Here is a 25,756-nt window from a genome sequence, read left to right as displayed (position 1 = left end):
ATGGCTGTTTAATAACAACAGTGATAAATTATTTAGAATTTCTTCTATGTACATTTCCCATCTTACAGCTCTGGGGGCTGATTAGAACCAGTATTTATTGGGTACTCTCTATGTGCCCGGCAGGATTCTAGATACTCAAATGTAATAATAATACACATAATTCTCATAACTTCCTTGGGAAGTAGGTTTTTACAGATAAAGAAGTTGGGTCAGTGAAAGGTAAATTGACTTCACTTATTTCAGAAGCCCGGGAAGTGACCCATTCTAGATCAAACCCCTGTCTTTTCAATGCAGAGTAGACTCCTAACCGTAATATCTTAGGGTTAAAACAAACAAACAAACAAACAAAAAACCCCTGCAGACTCAATTCTGTGCCCCCAAAGTCCCACTCCACTGAGAGCTCTGCATCCCAAATTCCTCTTCTGAGGGGTTAGTAAAAGAAAACACTATTTCCTTGCACAGTACCAAGGCAGGAATTGCGATTTCCTGACTCCTGGTACAAGGTGGCTTATTAGTCATGGCTTGTCCACTCACAATGAGGGGAGTTGCATAGCTAATCAGGCAGATCCCCTAATAAACATTCAACTCTGCCAGGGCAGGCATCCTCCTGAACGTGAGGACAGTGTCACAGAGCTTGAGTTCCATGAACACCAGCAGAACCTACACCTAAAGGTGACAGATCCCAGGAAGTGCTACTGTACCCACTTCAGGGTAAAACCCCATCGTCAGCAGAGAGGGACCACAGCACGGTGGGGAATCTTGCATACCATATGTGCTGCAAAAACCCCTTCTACCTAGGCCCAACTGAGGGCTGGGTTTCGACTTTCAGTCTATATCTCCCTCTGTGTTCCATCTAAGATCTTTCATCCCATAAGAATAAAGTTTTGTGGTATATTTGGGGTAGAAGGAATGATGGTAACACAATACCATTACATCCCAGACAGTTGATAAATGGTTTAGGGTAGCAGCTTAAGTTCCTTAAGCAAAGCTTGACACAGTGGTATTATTAGACAACAATGCCCAAGACTTTCCTGCAAGGCCTGTTGACTCTTTTTTAATCTAGCACATAGCTAAGTTTTCAATGGCACTATGAGGTTTTACAGATCAGCGGTGCCTTACAGGAGGGGAAAAGTAATCCAGAATTATAGAATAACATGGTTATACAATCTGTTCATAATACAAATGCAGTTGCAACTAAATCATTACATGGTTATTATCCAGTAATGCCTCAAGTGTCAGCAATGTGAAAATTTGTGATCAGGTATCACGGAAGTCCTTCCTTGATTTATTTCCAGCCAAGGCTTACAATAAACAATGTGACAAGTGATGACAGGGAGGGAGGGAGGGGGAGGGAAGGATAGAAAGAAGGAAGGGAGGAGGGAAGGAGGGTAAGAATGAAGGAGGAAGGGAAGGGGGAAGGGAGAAAGGAGGAAGGGAAAGGGGGAGGGAAGAAAGGAAGGAGAGAGTGAGCCAGAGTTTTTTTTTCATCTTGAAGCTTTAAAGAGCTTACCAGAGAGATCGTCAGCTGTTAGCCAATCCTTGAAAGTGGCAAATCCCTTGGCCAGTGGAAAGTGGTCTCTGCATTGTTTCTAAAGAGTTTGTTTATTCAAAATATGTCTGCTTTTGGCATTCAGTTTCCAAGTGAGTGGGGGCTCAGGGGTATTGGTCGAGGTCAGCTCTGTGCACTGGTTAATGAAGCTGGCTCCTGCCTGTGGCTTCTGAACACCACCAAATAGTGGAGACCGAGGCACAGGGGACAGGGACTCGGATGTGAGGGAATTCTTTTAAAGGCTCCCCACTTGGCTTACACAGAATTAGAGAAGTGGAGGCCTGTTTGCATTTGTTGGTGTACACTAGAAATGAATTTGGGCATTCAGCTTAAAGAACTCACTAACGGCAAGATGCACAAAGAAATGCTATTATGTATTTAGCACAGTCTTTGTAAGCTTGGCCAGGCAAGGGGGTTTATCAAAAGAAATATGTAAATAACACAACCTGCTTTACAAAAGAAAAGAGAACAAAATTAATCCAAGACATCCGTGGCATAATACTATTTTCTGCCCTCAGCTTTTCTTTTTATAACTTGAGACATGCAGCCTAACAGTTCAGCACAAACAATAGCACACTCAAAGAAGGGGAGAAAAAAAAAACCACCCAGACCTGGGGCATCCCCTCAGTCCTTAGGAAAGAACTCCAAAGGAGTCTTCAGCCTCACACACAATATTATTATTAAATCTAACACGATCATAGCCAAATCGTTGGCTTGGGCACAATCCCCCCCTTCCCCCTCCTTTTTGGGGAAAAAGGGGGAAGTGTTGGGAGGGGTGGGGGAACCAAGCCAATCAAAGTTAAAATAAAGTCTCTTTCTAGCAAGACTACTGTCTATAACATGTTGTTCCTTATAGAAAGTGGGATATGGTGGCATTTGCTTGATTAACTTGCTCGACAAAAGTGACAGCTGCTGTGGGTGCATGCGGATAAGCTACACGGCGCAGTTCCGCCTTTGTACATCTGTCAGCAAAAAGGGAAGAATAAAGAGTGAAAAGAGACAAATTGGTCCCAAAAGACACTCCATTCAACTTAGGAGGTTTGCCCCATTCAGGCGCTCGCTGTACGCCTCAAGTACTGAGAGCTTATTCAATTTCATTCACTCTTTCGAATGAACCCACAAGTGTTTAATTTCTTATTCTGTCGCCTCAAAAAGGTGGGGGGAGGTGGAGAAGGAGGGGGAGGGCACCTTGGGGATGGGAAGCATTAATGGCAAGGCAGGGTGATCCAGGCCCACACATTAACTCATGGCTAATTTAGGGTTTAACTCTATGTGCTCAGGCCCTGGACCCATCTGAATATTTCACTGGGAGGCCTGACGCAGACATCTTATCTCCCGGCTGGTGGACCCAAAACTGTCTAGATATCAAGGGCAGCCAGCGAGGCCAAGTGTGCATCTTGTGTAAGGACAGTGGCCTGAGGTTTATGCTTTTTCCAGAGATGGGGTGGCAGGCTCCCCGGGATAAGGTTTGGGTAAGTGATCTGGCAAATGTGGGGTTTTTTTTTCCCTCCCAGAAAGAGAAAAAAAAATTAGAGTCACACGCAGTGCGAAGTAGTAAGAGGGGAATATGGTTTCCAGAGATTAAAAATAAAGCAAGAGGAAAGGGCGCCATTGGGAGGCAGAGCCCAGCTGCACATGGGGAAAACACATGTTAACTTTTAAAAAGCCGCACTTTGTCTTTCTCTTCCTCATCCCGGAGCCCCAGCATCAGAACCTGCGTTCTGGCCTCCTTTATACAGGCAGTTGCCCTGCACACACTAATGTTTGCTGCTGGGAGCTTCAGGAGGCTTTGCCAGTGCACCTGTGCCGCCATGCTCCCCCTGCTTTCCTGCCCTCTCTTCTCTGCCCTTCAGGCCACCCTGCCCTTTTTGTGAAACCTAGCACTCCCTTCTAGCTTCTGGGCCAGTGGCCCAGCCCTGTCTCTGCACCTGAGCTTTCTTCAGCGACTGCTTTTTAAGATTTTGTTTATTTATCTGAGAGAGAGAGAGAGGGAGAGCGCATGAGCAGGAAGGAGTGGGAGAAGTAGACTCCCCACTGAGCAGGAAGCCTGATGTGGGGCTCGATCCTAAGACCATGAGATCATGACCTGAGCCACCCAGGCGTCCCCAGGGACTGCTTTTTGGAAACCGCTCAGTGCCAACTCTGGCCCCTTAGATGACTTTCCTTATGAGAAATCATTTCCCATAGAGCGTGGGTTCACTAAGTTGGCATGGGTCTAATTTTTTTAGCTGTTGAGAGGACTTTGCAAAAGGGTTCTAGACCCAGTTGCAGTTGTTGGCTTTTGTTGTCTTGAAATCTCAGAGCTTTGGACAGGGCCTCTTTGATGCTGTATCAATGTGCTTTTCTTTTTATCTGCTTGGAAAGTAGCTGTGTGGTTTGACCTCAAGCATTCCATTTACCTATTTACCTGAAATGCTTCCCATGTAACAGCATGGAAATTATGTGAATGTTAAGACAAATTCTTTCATACTTTCAGAGTAATGATTAAAACAACTTCAGTCCAGGAAGACAACTCCCTAAAGTCACTGCAAATTTTCCTGCATAAGAACTTCAACTTTGACTCACAAAAACTCTCATGATTCATGACTCTAGAAAGTTTAATATGTGCAAATTATGAAATTACCCCTAATGTGATTAACCAACCGTTTTAAAATGACAAAGTTGGCACTCCACTTTATCTTTCCGTTCTGTACATGAGTTACAATCCTTATTTTAGAGTATGATTTCTATAATCATTTCTATATGGTATGCAAATTTCTTATTCAGTTGCTTACGTCAATCTGCTTGCAAATTAATGCAATTTAACTCTAAATGCACTTCCCGTACCTAAGAAGCAATCAGCGAGTGGGCAGATGCTGTTCGTGAATAATCTGAATTCAGTTCATAGGATGAATCCTTCTCCTACTTCTGAAGTCCTTGTATACATACCAGAGAATAGTTTTCCAATAAATTATTCACAATTCTCACACGGATAATGGGTGGTAGGATGTGCCACCGAAACTAGAATTTCGTTTTCGACATAATTGAGCTTTCAGGGATTGCAATGACTTTGAAAGTGTGAATTTGGATTATAACTATACATTTTCTCAAAACAGTAGGTTCCTTTGAGAGGACAGAGGCTAAAGGCATGGGGGTCCATTTTCTCAGTGCACAGGGAGGCCTAGGAATAAATCCTCAACATATCCACAGAAAAATAGGCCCCAGAAAAAGGTATTGTTAACTGTAGTCAGTTTGTTAATGCCCAAACTGCACACCTGCCCTGGGCGGCCCGGGTGGCAGACGAGGCCTGGTTAGAAGCTGACTGGAGCTCAATCACATTCGGCTCATTATTTACGTCTCTCGGAGAAAGAAAGACCCTGAGCTGAAAAAGTCCAGGTACGTCAGAGATCTGTTCTTTTTCTCTCAAATATCGCAGTTCCCTAGTCCGCTCGCTTGCTGGAAGTTAGGTATCAGCCTGACTGACATTTGCTGAAAACTTGTCTATTAACAGAAGTCGCAAACTCGAGTTTGTCCTGATTTGCTGTCATGGGTCCTGCTGATCAGCCAGGGGGTATTGGAACAGCTGCTGTCAGGCCCATGTTCCATCTTTGCTTCTGGGTTTGACCACTAGTTAAATTTTTACTCAATTACTTAGAGGACCAGCAGTTTGAGAAGTCATGTTGTGTACAGGCAAGCACAGATCCAATTGTGATACTTACATTGGATTCTGTCTTTCAGGACAGTAGGGCTTTGGAGGCTAATCAAAAGAGAGGGGAAAGGTATATTTTGCCATTTGGGTACCTTAAGTTCAAAAGTGGAAGAATTTCTGAGGTATGCCTCATTCCTCGGTTTACTTTATATTAAACAGGGCATGGAGTTATAGAAAATATTATTTACTTGGGGAGCCCATGGGATCTCAGGAGAGCCAGAAGCAAGACAAATATAATGAAAATTAATAGGCAATTTATTACGTATGGCTTATTACATTTCCTTTTCTCTCTTTTTCATGGAGAATAAATTCATATTCTGTGCTATAGAAATGTAAAACGGGATTTTAAAAGTAACTTTCTTGAAGTTGTTGAGGGAATTAAATGAGTGATTCACATTGCCTGACATATATGTGTTCACGAAACATTTCCTGTTACTATCGTTGTTATTGCTATGTATTAATATTAATGTCATTATAGAGCTTTTTTTCCAAAATAGGTTCAATAGAACATAAGTGACCTGAAGATATTAGTAGGTGGGTCATGGAAAGTGGTTCTTTAGTCAAATATGTTTGAAAAATATGAGGAAGAGTTAAATGTGTTTCTTTACTGCAGGACTTAGCTGAGCGTTTAGTTATGCAACCCTGTGACTCTGAATTGCCAACAGCATTTGGAGGATAGATCATGCTTATATGTCTTCACAGACACATTCACAGGCCCGTGAAAATTGCACACCCGGAAACATTTATGCCAATATTACTTTTATTTCCTTTTGATGTTTTGCAGTTGACTCTCTCAAGTCTTTTTTTTTGTGTCTAGAGTTAGCTCCACTGGCATGAAACAGCAAACATTCCCCAGTAAGAGTCTCTCATTCTCCTCCTCCCAAATTCTGGAGCTGATAGCTAGAGGCCCGAGTGGGGCACACGACTTTGGCTGCAGCTAGGAGGCTGCTGACCTTTGGTGCACACGTGTTCTTTTCTTGTTATTGGGCATTGTTCTGTGTCTTCATGATGTTTTTGAGCCTGTCCCACAGCCTCAAACCCATATACTTCAGAATCTCCTTGGATTCCAAAGGTGACAGGCCCTTACTCCAAATCTCAAAACAAGTTCTTGTCCTGGACAAAGAAAGGAGTGGGCTCTATCTGGAGCTTTCCGGTCCAAGTACATGTCACCGTTGAAATAAATAAAAAGATACAGACTCTCCAGATTGGTTGAGCTGGGCTGGGAGCCCCGCGATAAGAGGTCACTGGTGTGAGTTACTATGGTAATTGAGCACTATCAGGAACACTTTTGCTCTCATGAGCATTAAAGCACATAATAATAGGCAAACAACAGTGGTTAAAGCAAGCAGGTAGGATTACTATGTTCTTTTGTCAGAAGTATATAATGTCTTGTAGTCAGTTTTAAAGACTTCTCAACCCCCAAATCCACCCTACCATCACCTGCTGAGTAATTTTGTATGCTTAATCTCCTGCCCTCAACTCGAAGATCTCTGCTAATTTGAGGCAAATGGGTATTTCTGACATTAAATAGGGCAGCAAGGAAGCTCTGACCTAGAAAGCCCGCGTTCTGAAGCAGCGAGAAAAATATTCTTTCAACAATTTTCGTTAAGACTCTTTTGAATGAGGGGGCGGGGGTGGGGGGGTACAGCTTTCACTGTAACGGGAGGTTGCCACCTCCCAAGGAAGGGGTTTTGCAGACCAGGAAAAAAGAAAGGAAAAAGAAAGAAAGAGAAACTTGCAGAGCATCCCCGCTCTCAACTTCCCCCATAAAACTTGTCACTTCGCATTGCCATCCGCTACCGCAACAATAATCACTCTGTGCCTATTGCTAATTGCAAGCACAGCTGAGGCCCAGCGGGGGGCCCTTGCACAGTCTCAGGCCTTTATACGAGGCTCAATCTGTTGTATGGCACTTGTTCACACACAAAAAAACTACCAGCAAAGGCAGAAAGAGGCAGAGTCACAGGTTCCTTGTAATCCCTCCGCCTCCCCGCTGACAGCCCAGCCCTAGAAGCATTCCTGGTTTTGTCCTCCTCTTCACAAAATCTGAAGTGACCTTAAGCTACGTGCATGTCAGCTTTTGAATGTCGAGTTGCTGGCTCCTTCAGGTGCATTAAGGAGTGGGGCGGTGGTGGGGGGGCGCTACATCTGGCTTCTGCGTGTCTGTTTGCAGCACCCCTGGGGCGAGCTGTGGCTTCCTGTAACATGTAAAATATGAGTGTGAACTCAGGGTTCATGGCAAGGAACAGGAGGTCATGCCTTCATTCAGTTCTGAGTAAAGAAACCGGGAGTTTGCAGATGTTTTTCTGTATGTGTAATGACACCGCCCCCCTCCCCAGCCACCGAGCAACTGAGCGCCGTTTTTTGATAAAATGTGCCACAATCAGTGTGCTACTTGCAGATTTATTCATATCAATTTTTGCAATTTATATATTCAGAGACAAGATTGCTATTTCGGCAACTTTATGTTGGATGCCGTACGTTTGCGTCTAGAGAAAGAGGGAGAGAAGTACGGGGTGGGGAGGGTGGGCACAGAAAGAAAAGAAATTAAGTCTGTTCCTAGGCCCACCAGCTGGGGTGTTGTCAAGGCGACAAAGCATCGGACAGGAGGGTCTGTGTCCCCCTTTTGCCCAGCGGTCACTTCCTGCCTAGGCCTGGAGGTGGGAAATCTATTGCTTCTGGCCCAGAAGAAGATCCACTAACAGCTACTGTGAGGAAGGGAGTAGAGTTGGGGCTGGTGGAGAAAATCCCCTCAGTAGATAAGGTTCCGGCTACCTGAAGAAAGGCCTTCCATCCTCCCGCCAGGTTAGGAACAGGTGCAGGCCCGAGAAGATGCTTGGCCCTGGCCTCCATCTGGGCCTGGCAGGGGGCATCCAGCCTCTTGTGTCCATCTTGCTACCCTCCTGTCCAGTTCCCACTTCCAGAAATTTCTGTTCCCAGCCCAAATCCTCAGACCATATTTCACCAACGAACGACATTGGTCGAGCAAACATGGAGATTAATCCTCCTTAGCCCGGGGAATAAATGCTCCTCAGTGGGGCCGGGTTAATTGCCGAGCTTGGTGCAAAGATCATTTTGAGGCATTTAAGAAATACATGATTTTTATTAGTACAACTGTTCCACGCAGGAGTTATTTCTCAGCAAAGGGCAAAAGCTTTGCCTGCCTTGCATTATTAGCCTAATTCTACTTAATTGTTTCCTAAAATAAGGGCTTCCTGAACACACATTCCAAACCTTAATAAGTCTGTTATGCTGGGAGTGATTCTGGATGGGGCAGCTGCTGCCCTTTTGGGCAGGGGAACTGGGATCTCAGGGCTGATTGCTGCTTGATCAAATCTACGCTTGGAAAATCAGGGGCGGGGGTTCTGTCAGGGGCCGGGGGAGTCTCTGTGAAAACCTAGGAGGTGACGTGTCTCACAGTGCAAAAAATGCATCCTTTTTTGTTGTTTGGACCCAAGCCTCTATGAGGATTCTTAGTTCTCGTCTCTGGGCTTCCTTTAATTCTATTTCACAGATTTAGAAATGTTGGCCCCGTGGCATGTTTTAAATAAACCAAATAAATGACTGAGCAAATGCTACCAGATTTGTTCTTTGTTCTTTGCTATCTCAAAACTCGGCCTCAAGAAACTGTCTCAGTCCTGTTATTAAATGAAATACCCATGTTCATCTTACAAAGAATTTTTTGGCTTTTTGTCAAACATGGTTGGGTGTTTGGATTAGAATTTGTATATTGTTACATATCTGAGCTTTCTTAAGGAAAGTTTCATTTTCAGTATAGGAAGTTTTTTTTTTTTTTTCATTTCCCATGTTTTTGTTTTAATTGTGGCAAAATAATCATAACATAAAATTTGCCACGTTAACCATTTCAAAGTGTACAGTTAAGTCGTGTTGAATACATTCACATTATTGGTGTAACCAGTCTCCAGAACTCTTTTCATCTTGCAAAACTGAAACTCTGTACCCATTAAATGCTAACTCCTCACTTCCCTCTCCCCTGCCCCTGGCAACCACCATTCTGTTTTCTGTTTCCGCAAATTTGACTATCCTTGATTCCTCATATAAATGGAATCATACAATATTTGTCCTTTTTCCACTGGCTTCTTTTACTTCACATAGTGGCCTCAAGATTTCTCCATGTTGTAGTATATGACAGTATTTCCTTTCTTTTAAAGGCTGAATAATTTTCCACAGTGCGTGTGTTTCACCTTCTGTTTATCCGTTCTGTCCATGGACCCTTGTATTGCTTCCATCTCTTGGCTTAGAATTGTTAGGAATATTGCTGATATGAACATGGGCATGCAAATAACTCTTCAAGATCCTGCTTTCAATCTTTTGGCATCTATACTAAAAAGCAGAATTGCTAGATCCTTTCCTGATAGCACTTCCTCGCGTTGTGGAACTGGTAGAATAGGGGTGTTTGCATTTGAGTTGAGATAGTGGCCACAATTGAAAATTCACATTAGTGCCTCTGCTTTCCCATCGTATGCCTTCCTATCATTAGGTAGATATCTATGGCTTCATTCTCTCATTCAGGGAGGGTAAACTGTTTCCAGCAATATCTTCCAACTATTAGGAAAGAAAACTTTTCAGAGACCATCACATCTGCCTGCAGATAGCCACCTGCCACACTGAGATGTGGGATTGGGCAGGATTCAAGGGGTTTCATACAGTCCGATTCTTTCAGAAGCAACAAACGCCTTTCCAGTCTGCCTTTGGGTAGCTTGGATAGTTTACAGAGATTGCCAACAAGTTAATCAAACCATGAAAGAAAAAAAAAAAGGAAAAAGAATGTCTTGCAGAGGAAGACCCCTAGATGGTCCATGTAAGCTTAGCTTTGAATTAAACTCTCCTGCTTGATTTGCTTTCAGAAGGGATCCTTCAGGACTCTAACTTCCCTTGTATTTCCCCTTCAGCAAGTAATAGTGACAGGCCTGACTTGGATAAGAAGGGGGCAGTGCATTCAGGATCCAAGTATGGTTTGATCATTTCGAACATTCATTTGAAATGTAAGTGCCTTATAAAGACTTTTGTTGTTGGATGCTTCTGCACATTTCAGGGTTAGAGTTCAAATTTGGTCTTGAATAGATAACTGCTTATTTTAATAAAAGAATACTAAGGTATTAATTGGGCCCTTTCAGAGGAGGTTAAAATGATATTTCTCCCAAATGCTAAATTCTGTTCATCTTCCTATAGAAGAATCATCAGTCTTAAGCAGTAACAACTTAAGTTAAAAAAAAAAAGTTTCATTTGCGCTGTCTTTCTTATGTGAAGACACTAAAGGCCAAAAGAGTAGGTATGCTGCCGGCTCCAGGTTGTAGGTGAGGGTGGTCTCTGGTGCCTCTGAGTTCCGCATTGGTCCGGATCGCATCGGACTTTGCGGGGTGTGATCCAGAGTTTAGTACCTTGAAGAACCACAGCAGGAGGATATCTTTGCAAAGCCCTCAATGAAACAGCTGTTTTCGGCATCCAAAAAATTACATAGTTCAAAACAAAACAAAACAAAACAACACCTCCATTATAAAGGACTTTTGAGATAGCTCAGAAGCTCATTCTGATTACCTTCATCCTCTGACTTTGCTGTTTGTTTATCTTTTGGTGTCTTTGTGCTTTGAGCTGAGCGTCCTGAAGCTGTGATGGGGAAATACCCATTTCTAGGTTCAATTGTTTGGGGGAACCAAATCCTGAATTACAGTAACACTGGTGGAAAGCAGAAGATTGCGTTTTTCAACTGTGTGCCCATGTTTAAAAGCACTCGGATGACCTGCCCTTTCAGAAAGTATTGCTTCAGCCCTTGGGGAACTTTGACAAATCCTGAAATTTGCATGTGGTTGTTTACTGCTTTGCCCATTTGGCATAGATGGCTTGAACATGCCAAGGTTTCTTTGTCAGACCCTATCTGAATCTGGACTAGAACATTGAAGACAACCAGATCCCTGGTAATCCTTAGACCTGAGAGACCCATGGGGCTGTGGAATTGTGGCTTGGGTTCATGAAGCTATGGGAACCTTGGTAGAAGTGTCAAGAAACCCCTGGATGATGCTTTTCAAATGTTCTTAAATTACCCATATTGTAAGGAAGAAATACGCATTGAAAGGTGCAAATGTAAAAGATTTCATTACAGTATTTCAATATAGCAATTTAAATAGGTTGTGGGTTAATTCCCCTCAACTAATAATAACCCACCTTTGTCACAAAAGCAAAGTGAAGAACTTAGTCATAGGGGTGTGGTCAAAGTATCCTCTTCCTCTTTGACTCCTTGCCAACAAACAGAATGCCCTTGCTTTCATTAGACGCTCTAGGCAAGGTACTGAACCAATTTCTCTGATGCATGGCTGTGTTCAGTTGGAGAAAGGGTACTTTGCAAGGAAAAGATTACCATCCTCCAGCACTCACTGGGTTTCTTCAGTTCAGAAGTACAGGTTGGTTACCAAGAGGTTATACATTGCCTGTTTGTACAGACATTTTTAGAAGAATGGAGGCTTTCTCAAAAAGCTTCGTGCAAACCCTAACAGCTGCACTTAGAGAGGTAGGATTCCCTGTTTGTAAGGTGGGGCAGGATAGCGTGGCTAGGGTTTTAACAGCTAACATGTAGGATGTGCCTGGCTCTGTGGTAAGCACTCCACAGGTATTAACTCCACACACATTAACTCATTTAACCTGCATCCCCCACAACCCTAAATAGTTTTCCTTATAATCCCCATTTAGCAGATGAGGAAACTGAAGCTTAGAGAGGTGAGAGGTAAGGGGACTTACCAAGATTCAAACACAGGAGAGGCCCGGGTCACAGCCTTTCTCTTAGCCACAGGCTGCCCTGCCTCTCAGCCTCTTTAGGTCCATCTCTTGCTAGCAGCCAGGCCACTTCTCTGAGTCTCGGATTCCTCACCTGCTAATAGAGACGCGGCTTGTGAGAATTTAGCCACGAGCTGCCCAGGCATTTAGTGGTGTGTCTGCCTAGCATATAGGCTTGACCACACCGGCTTCAAAGGAAATACATATTTAGAAATGAACTAACAATAGAACTCAGATCCTTGTGGATTTCAGCTATCATTTATGCCTACAATATATTGGACCAAGTCACAAATTTTTCATCCAAGAAAGTGTGTGAAGTTGGTGTGTGGTGGTTATTGGCCCTTAGGCCAAATGCCGTACTTTCAAGAAAGAGCTCATTTTTACAATATTGAGCAAAATATTACCCTTAATTATAGGCATGGGGCAACATGTCTTGTTCGACGTGTGTGTATATATACATATATATATATATATATATATATGAGAATATATTTTGCTTAAAGCAAGACACTACAGTATGTGTGTTCTACTTGAATAAATTTTTTTTTTTTTTTTTAAGAGAAAAGCGACAGAGAAAGAACTGGGTTTTGCACTAGGCTATTTTCATTGGATTTGTTACTCTGCCTAAAATTATTTCTTTTATGGTGCTTTCTGTTCTTTAATGTCACATGAAACCAAGTTTCCCCAAGGTCTTACTATGTTACTGTCCCTATTCACTGAAAATTTTAAAGCTCATGATGTGTAGTTTTTCAGAACTGAAATTTTAAGATTTTATTTATTTGTTTGAGATAGAGAGAACATGAGAGGGGAGAAGGTCAGAGGGAGAAGCAGACTTCCCACAGAGCTGGGAGCCTGATGTGGGACTTGATCCTGGGACTCCAGGATCATGCAGGATCATGACCTGAGCCAAAGGCAGTCGCATAAACAACTGAGCCACCCAGGCGCCCCAGAACTGAAATTTTAATCAGTGTTATAGCTTTTGTATTTCTAAAACTCTCAGGAAAATTTAGTCCATTGTGATAAAGGCAACTTTTCTAGTTGTGTTTCTCCTTGAAAACTCAACGTGCCCCCAGTGAGAACTTTCTACCAGTAGCATTTGCTAATTTACCAACCTAAAAGCAAATAAGAAGAGATCAGGAAGGGCTACAGAGAAGAAGAAAAAATACACTGATTCTAGCTTAGAAGCTACATGCCCCCTTGGGCGCCTGGGTGGCTCAGTGGGTTAAGCCTCTGCCTTCAGCTCAGGTCATGATCTCAGGGTCCTGGGATTGAGTCCTGCATCTGGCTCTCTGCTCCGCAGGGAGCCTGCTTCCTCCTCTCTCTCTCTCTCTCTCTGCCTGCCTCTCTGCCTACTTGTGATCTCCGTCTGTCAAATAAATAAATAAAATATTTAAAAAGAAAAGAAAAGAAAAGAAAAGAAACTATATGCCCTCATTCCCATCCAGTTTTTTCCAATCATTTCCATTAAGACTCAGCAATGATTGTCTCCCAGCCATTAGTTCTTTAAGGCTGTTGAGTGGTTTTCCCACACTCTGCTTAGCCAGTTTATAAGTCATAAAAAGTAGAATCTTTTCAACCACAAGCCAAGCTTGGGCTCTGAGAGAAACAGGTTCGACAGCATTATCCTACTCACACACTTCTCCTTTGAGAATTTCAGAGCTGAATGACTTTGAGGAACCACACAGAACTGGAATTGTCTCTCTGTAAATAGGCCTTTACTTTTTAACATTATTGCATTGAGTGGGAGAACTCATACACATGTTAGTGGTAAATAACCAACTTGAAACCTGTTGGACCACTTACTAGTTGTGTGACCCCAGGCTACTAACTTAATTTACCTTTGTCCTTTTTCCTCATCTACAAAATGAGGCTGTTAATAGTGTCAGCCTCCTAGAAGTCCAACTCAATGACTGAATTATAAAACGTTTGCAGAATACTGTGCAGAGCACTTAAACATTGAAAGGGCTAGGTGTTCAGCAAATAGCTAACTACAGGTTCCTCCTGCTATCCCAAAATAGAGCATTCCTCTGAAAACCTTCTTAAGCCAGAATGGTATAAAGTGAAGCAGCAATTACCATTAATTTATATGGAAAAATTTTTGAACTTCCCCAAGATCCCAAAATAACCTCTCTTAGGGTTTTCTGATACCTTAGGACACATCTGGCTAATGGATGCACAGAATAAATGGAGATAAAGCGCAGATGCTCGTAGACACCGGTTAAAGCTCTGGTGGCCTGAGGCTGAGATGCTGAGTATGGTTCCCAGGGAAGGAGTTTGTTGGGGCCACTCTCGCTGCTCGAGACTCGCTACGACAGAAACACTGACCGCTGTTCTTGCTTTTTGCCTTTTTTCATTAAAGCAAATATCCTCTTCCAATTTCTTTCAGTTAGCGAAAAGGGGGACTAATGTAGGTCCTTCATAAAAGCAAAGTGGCACAAGGTGAACTTTAGAAAAGTGGGGGATACCTGTATTTTCATTAGCTGTGTGTATGGCAAATCCAGTACACAACAGTACTGTGTTTAAAACAGGAGACTCTAATGTCAGATACGTGGTCATATCCAATAGGGGGGTGCTTACGTCAAGGGCATATGTTACCCTCGTGATCGGTGAGGATGGAGGCACACTGCAAGTTGTTCTCTGCTTGCCCTCTACTCCTTGCTGTCATTGCCGCTCATGTGTGATACACGGTTTGCTCTGAAGACAAATGAGTCATTAACAGGTCTCTTTAGGACATCAAATTAACATCAAGATAGGGAATGCGGGTTTCAAAGGAAATACATATTTAGAGAGGAACTAACAATAGAACTCAGATCCTCCTCTGTGGAGGAATTCAGATGCATCTAGGTGGCTCTGGTGGCAGAAGACATGAGGGCAGCAGCCATCCTGTAGTCGCCGTCTTGCTGGCTGATTAGGGCGTCTCCAAATCCAAGTGGAAGTCCAGTTGCTGTGAACCCTCTATTGTCTAGTGAAGTGTGAAGTATTCATCATCCTATCTCTCAATCCTGCAGCACTTCCCAGTGATCAAGTTTCCAGGGGAACAGGGAGCCCTGGGGCTGGGATTAGGTAGAGGTGAATGAGTCCCTTCTCAGTTATAAAATTTAAGGGGAAACCAAAAAAATATGGTGATTAAGATCAATAATCTTTTAATCACCTTAAAAAATCAAAATGGATGCAAATAATCCAGGATGAACAAAATATCAGAATATTAATTAAAGACAATATCTGATCCTGGGGTGCCTGGGTGTTTCAGTGGGTTAAGACTCTGCCTTCGGGTCAGATCATAATCCCGGAATCCTGGGATCAAGTCCCGCATCCGGGTCTTTGCTCAGCCGGGAGCCTGCTTCCTCTACGTGCCCTACCCCCCCCCCCCCTCTTGTGATCTCACTCTGTCAAATAAGTAAAATATTAAAAAAAAAAAAAAAGACAATATCTGATCCTGTATTTGCAAGATCCTGCCTCACTAGCCTTACCCTAATCCTGGTATGGCGAACCTCAATATTATGGAAGAGAGAATTATGTATAAGGGTTTCTCTGCATGAAGTCAGTGTGTTTACAAGGCGCAAGGTGTTACCTGAGTAGATCTGCATATTAACTGTCAAAGCTCCTACTAGAAATGAATCATGAAATTTCTTTGCATTGTATATTGAAAAGGCTCTCTTTATGTTTCTGGGAATAATTATAATAGTTGCTAATTTTATTTATTTTTTTTAAAGATTTTTATTTGAGAGAGGGTGCATGCACCAAACGTGAGTGGGGGGAAGGGCAGAGGGGGAGGGAGAAGGATGAGCAGACTCCACGCTGAGAGCCACTCAGAGCTTGATCTCAAGACCCTGAGACCATGACCTAAGCCTAAACTAAGAATTGGACGCTTAACCAACTCCACCACCAAGGCGCCCCGTTGCTAAATTTTATTGAGTGCTTAGTATGTGAGAGTAACTCTGCTGGGCACTTTACATAATTATCTTTTTTAATACTCACAGTAATCTTATAAAGCAGGTACTGGTATTAACCTCCAAGAGGAGACTGAGAGTCAGAGAGTTAAGTATCTTGTTTGAAGGTTATCCAGCTAATAAGTAGCCAACCCAAGCTAAAGCTGTAACTTGTGCACAGGAAGTTTGAAAAAAATCACTCATTATTTGTCTGAATCCTTTTCATCCAGTATTAAGTCTAGGTCTAATGTAGTTTAAAATGTGCTTTATGCACCCAGGATGGTTATCTAGATTTGGGTGGTGATCTACCACAAAACACTTTACAATGAAATTGCTGAGAGTTAGTCCATGTCCTGTAAGACTCCTGCATGCAATTCCAGAGGTATTCCAACAGGAGCCATATTCTCCACAGCCACATGCCTTTCTCTGGTCACTTGCACATCTTCCTCCCCTGCTTTATGGCATTTCTTGGTGTGAGAGAGAGAGCGAGAAAAAGAATAGAGAGGTGATGGTGATGAAGATGTGAGTGGTGACGGTGGTTAATGGTGGTGGTGGTGGCAGCAACTCACATTTCTCGGGGCCTTATTATGTGCCCAGTATGGGGCTGAGAGCCTTGCTAGCGTAACTTCCTTAGGTCATCAGAAAGCCTCTGAAAAAGGCTGATTAATTCCCATTTTCTGATCAGGAAACTGCATCTTTGAGAATGTAAATAATTTGCCGAAGATCACAAAGTGAGGAGAAAGACAAGTGAGGCCTCTGCTCTTAAGGACTACACTGTAAGAGGAAGAAAGAAAGATTAAATGACAGAGTCTCAGAGCAGCCTTCCGGCTTCTCCTCAATAGAGCTTTCAGATCTGGTTGCAACTACTGGAGAAGTCCTCAGCTTTCCAAGGGACTTCCTCTGGATGGGCATCCTTTTGGGTTCCAGCTCCAGAACCCTCACCAAACTCTCCCCAGAGAATACTTTAAAGGCGCTCCAGGTACTGGGGATTTTATTTCTCCAGTGCTTTTTTAAGATTAAAGTAACCTTATTTAGGAAGTTTCCAATTAATATTCCTGAACAAAGGGGAGGCCAGCGAAGGAGTCATGATTATACTTAAACACTTAGTCCAGGTTGTGAGCTCACAATTTTTTTCCTAGGGTTTAGAGAGCATTTCTCAAAGTTTTAGTGTCCAGGTGTTAGGATATTTCTGGAAAAGGCATATCTGCACCCAAGACAAAACAAAATGGGGAGACCTTAAAATGTTTCATTTCCTGTTTTGAAGAATCCTAGCAAATCTGCCTTGTTAGCATCCGTCTCAAATAAAGCAAACCTGAATAATAAGCCCCAAATGAGAACAAGCAGGAACAACCCAGATACCCAGTAATGTGCTGGTAAATGTTTAACAACTGGCTTTCTGGGAGGGAGAATGCCGTGGTTTTTGGCGTTTGCCAATTTCCATGGTGTAAAAACTCCCACTAAGGCCTATTTCTAGCTGTCGATGCGAGATCCTGAGCATGCAGTTGGAAAGAGGTGCACACGCTCAGCTCTCCCGACCAGCATACTCTTACGCCCCTCCTAGGGAGGAGTAATTCCATGAACAGCTCTCTCAGTCCAGTGCCTAATCCTAAAAAAAAAAACCCACCCCTAGACTCACTAGCTGCGTGACCTTGGGCAAGTCACATCACCTCTCTGGGCCTTTGTTTCCTCCTCTACTAACAGGGAAGATCTTTTTCACCTCTAACATTTTAAAGTTCTAGAAGGCAGTGACTCTTGCTTCCTCCGACACCCAAATGCCTTTAAGCGCCTTTCTGGAAAACTAAGTTAGCGCTGTGCCGCATCCAAGTTAGCGCTGTGTGCCTCCAATTTCATCTACTGAGCATAAGGTTTGGAAAGGAGTGACTTACTCCCTTTTGCCTCTTGAAATGCGTAGCCAATGGGGCATCATACATTTTTTACACTTCTTTTGCTAGATGTGAGATCCAGGAGGAAAGGCATGGATGTTCCAGGGCTCTCTTATTCTCCTGGGGTGGGAATCGGCAAGCGTGATACACTAATCCATTGCTGTACGCATTTGCTACCTCCCTACCCTTTCCGCAGCAGAGAGAGATTCAGAGTATCCTACCTTTTTATTTTTGTTTTTATTTTTTACTCTCTAGAAGCCATTTGCAAGAATAAGAATTACTTATACAAAGTAAGGGGGGGGGTCGTTATTTTTTTTTCCCCTGAAAGGTGGCACGTCTCTCAGCAAAGAGAAAAAGGCATGTTGCACGAGGCTTGCTGGCAGTGATATCAGCCAGCGCCGGTTTGCCTGTTGTCACAGCCAAAGCAAAATGCCACCTCTGCCTAGAAGCCAGAGTGCCACATTCCTCTTTTGTGTCCCCGAGATGCACCTGTCATGTGGCCCTGGGTGTGTAGGTTTGGCCAGGAGGCCCCCGTGTTCTTTGACATGTCATCTTCCAACCCCAGGTGGTGGGGTCGAGGGGGGACCGATGCTTGTGACTCTCGAAATATGTTACTGCATGTTAGAAAAAGCCCAGCAAACAGGATTTGAGTGCTGGGGTGAACACAAGAGAGCCCCCAGTTGCTAAGAGTGAGGGAGCGCTGCAGGAACACCGGTGACCCAGTGGTATTTCTGTCCCCAGACCCTGTCTTAACAAACCCAGATGCAGTGAGAGCAAAAGCTCCAGAATCCCAAGGCAGGAGGTGCCAAAAACACTCCCCAATAATCACTCCCCCACCCCACCCCATCCCAAAAAAGTTTCAGTAAAATGTTCTCACTCCTAGAGGGGAAAACCTGTCCATGCCTGAAGCAGCTTGACCCGGGCAAACCCCCTCCTACATGGAGTGAACTGTGAATCTCAGGGAAAAAAATTCCCCACCCCCCACCCCGCCTGCTCCCTGGGGAGGGACAGAAGGTTCCTAAAACTGACAGTTTCGCCTCCATGATCTTTAAAAGAGCAGAAGTTGGCTGTGAGGCTGCAATGCCGCCTTGATTGGGGTAGTGTGGTCTCTGTTTGCGGCTGGGCTCCAAGGAGAGCCACAATTGGCTCTGATGAGGAAGGAGCCTAGAAATGAAAGATTGCAAAGAGGGCTTCTGAACGCCATGGCTGAGACTGTGTCGTTTCTTACAAGGTGAAACTTGGCAGTTCTACCTTGCAAGTAAAAACCCAAATTAATTTTTTTTTAAAGAAATTAAGTCAGAAACAAGGCTTCAGAAAAACTGTGAGTGTTAGGCATAAACTGATTTTGGATGATCTTTAGGTGAGAAAGGGTGGAGTTACCATCAGAAACATGTTTTTATTTATGCTTTTCAAATCCCCACTGGTGTGCAATGTGTGTGCGTGTGCGTGTGCGCACACGTGCACGTGTGCGTGCGTGCTGGTTAGCACGAGAGGAGGCATCATCTCGATTCTCTAACCACTCTTTTTTTCTTGCATCTCTTCTGTGCACAGTTCATATAGATGCCCCATAAATAAATATATAGGTCCATCCACACCTTTTCATTTTATTTGTAAATTGTTTGGTATAAGCGGCAATGCGTAATGAAACCTGGTGAAGTTTAAAAGATTAGATTTTTTTTTCATACTGACACTTCCTAACACTGTTCATATGTCTCCGAGTGAGATTTATGAATATATGAGCAGTACTGCAAAATCATACCGCACCAGAGACTTCCTGCACCACAGGGGTGGCAGTCTAAAGTGACACAGCTTCAAGCATTTTTCACAGACAAGAAGCAAAATTTAACCCCCTTAAGGGGAAGTATGATTTCAACAGCTTGAAATGAGCTCATTTGTAGATGGTTTTTTTCTTCCATCTTCCATAATTTTTTGGTGTTAAGATTAAAACAGATTGCACAGCCGACGTAAGGGCACAGAAGCTGCCCCAGAGTATGATTTGGCCCTTAAAGAAAAACCTTCTTCCTTGTCTCTATCCCAGTGCCCCCAGGAGGGTAAAGGAAGGTACGCTTCACCCTCAATTCATAGGGCTCTCAGCCCAATTCCCAGCATTGTCCTCTGCAGACAGGGTCTGGATTTTTCATAAGGTAAGTAGCAGGTAACATCAGTTTGTCCCGCGGAGAAAGCCCCATCCCCCTGGGCATCTAAAACAGTGGCATTAGGAAATAAGCAGTGACTTGACTCTCAACAGAGTAAAACTAACCAACACAAAGGAGAATCAGAAGAGCCAAAGTGGTCTAGATGTATTGATTGTGTAAGAGATGTTGATCGTGGAATAGTTCTGTCTTACATTCAAAGTCCAAACCCATCTCTTTTTAGGCTGATCGGGTACCATGGCATTTTTGTGTCAACTAATGTTCACAATTTAATTCTGCTCTCAAATTCCCTTTAACCATTTAGTCTCTCCTTGGAACAGAACAGGTGCTCAAACATGGTCTTGCTTCCTCTCTCCTCTGCAAACGCTTCGTGATGTGTTGGCTGGAGAACTTTTGTCTCTTTTTTCAGCAATGGTACAACAGCTCCATGAACGTGATCTGCACCTGGTTGACGGACCGGATGGACTTACAGCTTCACATTTATCAGTTGAAAACACTAATTAGGATGGTAAAGGTAAAAGAAAAAATAATTATTCTTCTTTGCAAACAACTCACTGAAATACATTTCATTGTCCAGCTGCAGAACTTCCTTAACACAAAAGATATTGGCTTACATATAAAACAAGATGATTTCTAAAGCAGCATCCCGTGCAAGAAAAACCTATGAAATCACTTCGGGATGCGTGGTTAATTCATTACTCAGACATCAAAGGAAGAATTAACAAAAAGGAATTTGATATTTTATCCAGGCCGGAAAAATACTTTACGTATCTATCATGCAAAAATACTGCAGGGGCCTTCGTGCCCTGTGCATTAGGCTTTCAAAAGCTGGTTTGGGTACCCTTATGCTAATCACATAATTACCAATTTCATTTATGGTTTAATTAAATAAAATTTTGCCACAATTAATGTAATAGAAATATTTACCTCCAGCTATTTCTAAATATGTCCTGTGATCATTATCAGGATGCAAATCAATATTGTTCTCATTGTTAATTGAAGTAGTTTCTCTTACAATGCGTGTATACAATCAAATGGAAAGGATCACAAAGGTGAGATAACATACCCTGAAAGTAGCTTTTTTCCCTGTTCTTGTGTGTGTGCCTTGGACTAATGATAATTATTTCAGCGTGAAATCTCAGTGGTTTACATGAAATAATAAGATCACAGAAGGGGGTAAATACGTTTTTGATCATTTCAGTTTCCATTTGATGCTTTACCATAGAGGGTTTTAAAACATTCGTGATGCAAAAATCTCCTTCAAAGTAGAAAGTGTCTTTAAAAACATTTTAACAACAAAACGTAGCTGAATTTCTATGTCTTAACGGTTTGCCAGAAGTCCCCCCCGCCGCACCCTGTCTCTACCCCCTACCCCTTCCATCCCCCCGCCCCCCGCCCCCACCCCATTTCTTAGTCTCTTTAGGATTAGCACCATTTCATTGAAGGTGCTCCTCTACCCCAGTGCTGACTTAAAACCAATTACTGTTCTGTTGAGTGTAATTAAAGAGAATTATTATCATCTGCATTTGATCTCACAAAGCGTCTGCGCAGGGAAGGTTACAGACAGCCATGTATTGCAGATGTTAAAAAAGAAATGTATGCACTCGGACCATAGACCCAGCCTAATTTTCATATTTTTAAAATTTCAGTTCCTTAAAGCAAGCTCACCAGCCATTGCCTGAGCACTTCAATTCCATTTCCGGGGAATAAACACTCTTCTTTTGAGGGGGGGCGGGATTTGTTTGTTTGACACTTACTGGGTAGACATGAAAAGAAGACGTTAATTTTAAGATTTTAAAATATATATCTTCCCATTACTGCTATTTCTAGATCTATGTTGGGAATATTGGAACTAGCAATATTTCATTAAGGAAAAAATGTAAGTCTGAGAGAGGTTTATTCTTAGCCTTCTGCCAAAAAAAACCACAGACATGAACCACAGAGAAGGGACAGAAATGTCACTGGCAAAAGAGCTCCCTTCACTTTTGCCAGGATGGGCTCAGCCTAACTAGTGTCACAACACACGGGCGTGAAGCAGAGCGTGCCACTCTTCACCAAGCCCATTAGCCAGAGGTCTCCTTCCCCGAGGCAAACTTCCAAAGACAGTTGGTTTGCTTTCCTGCCTCCACATCCATTCTCCTCATGCCTCCATTCTTTCCCTCCCTCCCTTCCTTCCGTCCTTCAGCAAGCATTTATTCACTGGATAAATATTAGTTGAGCCCCTCACCGTATATTTCAAGATGGACAATTTTAAAATGACTAGATATGGTCCCTGTCTGCAGGCAGTTAGAGTTGAGTTGGGGACTACTGCTCTGGAATTTGAATAAAGAGGAGAATCCTCAAGTGAATTCTACCTTTCTTTTTCCCATCACACTCTGGCACCAGTTATAGTATCTTAAGTGGAAACAGAACAACTGATTGAAAAGTACAAAAAAATCAAGTTAATCTTCTGGATATCTGGTCTGTACCATGCCCAGAATTTACTCGGCCTCCTACCCTTTCCCATCAAGGTGAAGACAAGTCAGGTAGCTATCTAGCTACTACCTAGGAGAGCCTTGCAGTTTCATCCATAATTAAGAGGACCTGTTAACTTAGTGCCAAAATCAGATTGCTTTTACAAAGGAAAGAAGGTGCCGTGATTAATCATGCTGAGACAACAGGTGTAAAGGGGACACGTGATCATCATATCCATAATTTGATATTATTGGACTTCACTGAGCTGAACTGTATTCACTAGTTAACTCTGCAGTCATTATGACATGGGACCTTCAAGAGGGGTTGACATTGTGATTGTTGATACTGTGGTTGCATTAGATGGACGACAAGAAACAGAAGTCACAATGGGAATGCACTGAAGTATGTTAACATTCCTTCCCATGCCCCTTTAGCAAGTGTCCCGTATCAATATAAAAAACACACAGCAGAATCAGTAGCTGAAATGATATGCAGTGTGATGAGAAAAGTTGTTAGAGAGAGACCTTTTTCCAAAAAAATGTTAAGAAGTAGACAACAGCCAGATGCTTCTGGTCATGTTCAATTAACGCTAAGCAATTTCTAGGAAAAAAAAAAAAAAAAACCACCACCACCACCAACAACAAAAAAAACCAGTCCCTGGGATAACTCAGGAAATCCGAGAGAAATCGCCTGAAGGAACAAAGAAAGAATTTGTGGTACAGTAATACCAAGCCATTGTTCTTGAAAATGAGCCAAATTTCTTCCCTTAGACCATGAAGTTGTGAACGGAATAGATCCATTTCTTTCCCGGAGAGATAAGAAATGAATCACATGTCTGTGACATATTGATGAAGCATTAGAGCTCCATCTTCCCCGTAGTTGTTGCTGCCCATACTAGGTTTCATATACCAACATACATATGTCTATCTCATGAATGAGACAGAGGGATATGCAGTTATGAGCCTCAAAAATATTAAAGACCAGACTGCAAAGGAAATCGCAAAATACTGTCATCAGTTGATCCATTTTTATGTGTTATGGCCCTTTACACAGTCTATCATCTTATAATACACTAACCTAAGAGAAAGAACCAGACCAAAAAAAAAAAAAAGAAAGAAAGAAAGAAAGAGAGAGAATCAAAACAATCATGAACATTTCCCTTTATGGAATTGAATAAACACAAGCTTATGTTCTTTGCTTTGTCTCAGCTAATACAGTTTATCCTGCTACAATTTCTCATATTCTGTCATTCGGTGAATCTCAGTGTTCAGTATGAGTGAAATCTGAGCATGGTGGCTTTTCATTTGACAATGCATAAAGTGAGACACTTAGCCGAAGGTCAGTGTTCTCACACCCACAAGTGCTTTGTGTCCTTTCCCTCTCTTCATGGAGATGAGACCTCTCTTATCACTGATCTTTTCCCTCCTTAGAAAACCTATAGAGATTTCCGATTGCAAGGGGTCCTGGACTCAACCTTAAACAGCAAGACGTACGAAACCATCCGGAACCGGCTCACTGTGGAGGAAGCCACAGCATCAGTGAGCGAGGGTGGGGGCCTGCAGGGGATCAGCATGAAGGACAGCGATGAAGAAGACGAGGAAGACGACTAGAATGCTAGGGCCTGGAGTCCTTTAGGACAGAGTCCTGTAATCAATGCATGTCCTTAGTCTGTTAGTTAACCCCATTAGGGAATTTTCTGTCAACTACCATGCCCATGAGATGTTTACCAATACAATTGCCATTTTAGCTATGTCGTACCAAGATTAGCAAATGACCTTCGACCCCACTGATTTCCTGATCCCATGTCTATATGTTTACAAGCAATATGGAGCACCATTCTTTAAATATTGTTCATGGAAAATACATAGTCCAACTGCTAGGTGTGTTCCTGTTCTCAGCAAAGTTAAATGATGCTTCATTAATGTACTGTGTATGCATTGACGGTAAATGGATGTGAGGGCGAGTGTACCAAGTATTGTACTTCCTTGTTTCACATTACGTGGATGAGAATTATTTGAATGAGTACAATGGATTAATTTAATCAAGACACCTAGATCTGCTTTGTTTTTTGGAAAACAAAAGGCAAGTCTCCGGCAACCAACTTTTGGTTCTTTGTGTTCGCCTGAAATGAAAACATGAACCCCTGGTTTCCTTGTTAACTCATCCTCTCATTGATCCGTATAGTTAGCCAGAGAAGGACGGCTACACACCAATGGATTGATGCTCTCATTTGCCACGGCAAGCGCGATCCTATCATGAGTTAACACCAAGCACAGTTCAGAACAACCGTCTTCTGTCAAAGTTGATCCTAATAAACGTGACGTTTTGCTTTTATGTTTCAATAACCATGTATGTAAAAAACCTGAATATTTAAATTACAACCCTAGACTATAAATGTGTTTATAATAAGATATGGGTATTTCCTTGAGTTGATTGTAACCATAATTTAAATTACTTTGTTCCACACTGTTTTTTATATCTGTCATGTACATTGCATTTTGATCTGTAACTGCATGACCCCGGGGTCCTCTGCAGAGCTATTTCTTTCTGTGTAAGGTAGTGGATCCATCTTGCTTTTGCCTTATATAAAGCCTACAGTTATGAAGGTGTGGAAAACTGTGGCTTCTCAATAAATAACTACTCAAATGTCCTAAGAATACACTTCTGAGTCTTTCTTACTCTGTCTCTTTTGAAAGCCAGAACTGAAACACACACAAAGTGGGTAGAGGAGAGCAAGAGCAGGGAAGAGGTCGTGTCCTTGAAACTGGTGGAGGGGTGGTTTTCAAATGTTTGTCTCCACAAGAGGCAGCCAGAAGTCCCACTAATTCAGACTTCATTGATTCAGAACAGTGGGCATTTGGACATGTTGGGCAGATTACACTTGCATTATAGGATAAATAAGGGTCTGCTAAGCTAGAGAGTAGTGTAAATGAGAGAAATGTTCTCCTGTACGAAAAGAAGGCCAACAAACTGTTTTTAAGCACTACTTAACAGCAGTGTTTGCATTCAAACAAAGCGTGTGCCAATTATATATGATTCTTATATATTTGTTAAAGCATCTTTCAAGATTCTCTAAGATATGGAGCACTCTTCTTGCTCCCCATTTCTTGTCAGCAAAATAATCACCCCCATGTGAAACAACTCAAATGTTTTTGCAAACTTACCTGTTTTACTTGCATCTGTCACTAAACCAAGCTGACCTTTCCTTGGGGCTGACCGAGGTTTTACAGACATGACAAATTCATCAGTAGGACCAGGTAGACCAGTTGTTTTCTACCAGTCAACCCCTCTGAAGAGTACATCCTACTCTC

General features: G+C 42.7%; 1 protein-coding gene across 27 annotated transcripts in view; it reads left to right on the top strand.

The window, feature by feature from the left end:
• The window catches only part of CADPS (calcium dependent secretion activator), a 467,297-nt gene extending 442,193 nt beyond the window's left edge, over window positions 1-25,104 (top strand). For all 27 annotated transcript variants that reach the window (XM_032867304.1, XM_032867302.1, XM_032867301.1 and 24 more), the window contains 2 exons: window positions 20,401-20,505; window positions 23,876-25,104. In XM_032867304.1, the coding sequence (XP_032723195.1) occupies window positions 20,401-20,505; window positions 23,876-24,055 (285 nt within the window). In that variant the 3' untranslated portion in view covers window positions 24,056-25,104. The remainder of the gene's footprint in view (window positions 1-20,400; window positions 20,506-23,875) is intronic.
• Window positions 25,105-25,756: the final 652 nt, after the last annotated feature.

Source organism: Lontra canadensis, unplaced genomic scaffold (genome assembly GCF_010015895.1).
Source record: "Lontra canadensis isolate GAN:19392208 unplaced genomic scaffold, GSC_riverotter_1.0 scaffold34, whole genome shotgun sequence".
Classification (NCBI taxonomy): domain Eukaryota; kingdom Metazoa; phylum Chordata; class Mammalia; order Carnivora; family Mustelidae; genus Lontra; species Lontra canadensis.
The sequence above is the reverse complement of the archived record's forward strand: the minus strand, read 5'-3'. Positions and strand labels throughout refer to the sequence as shown.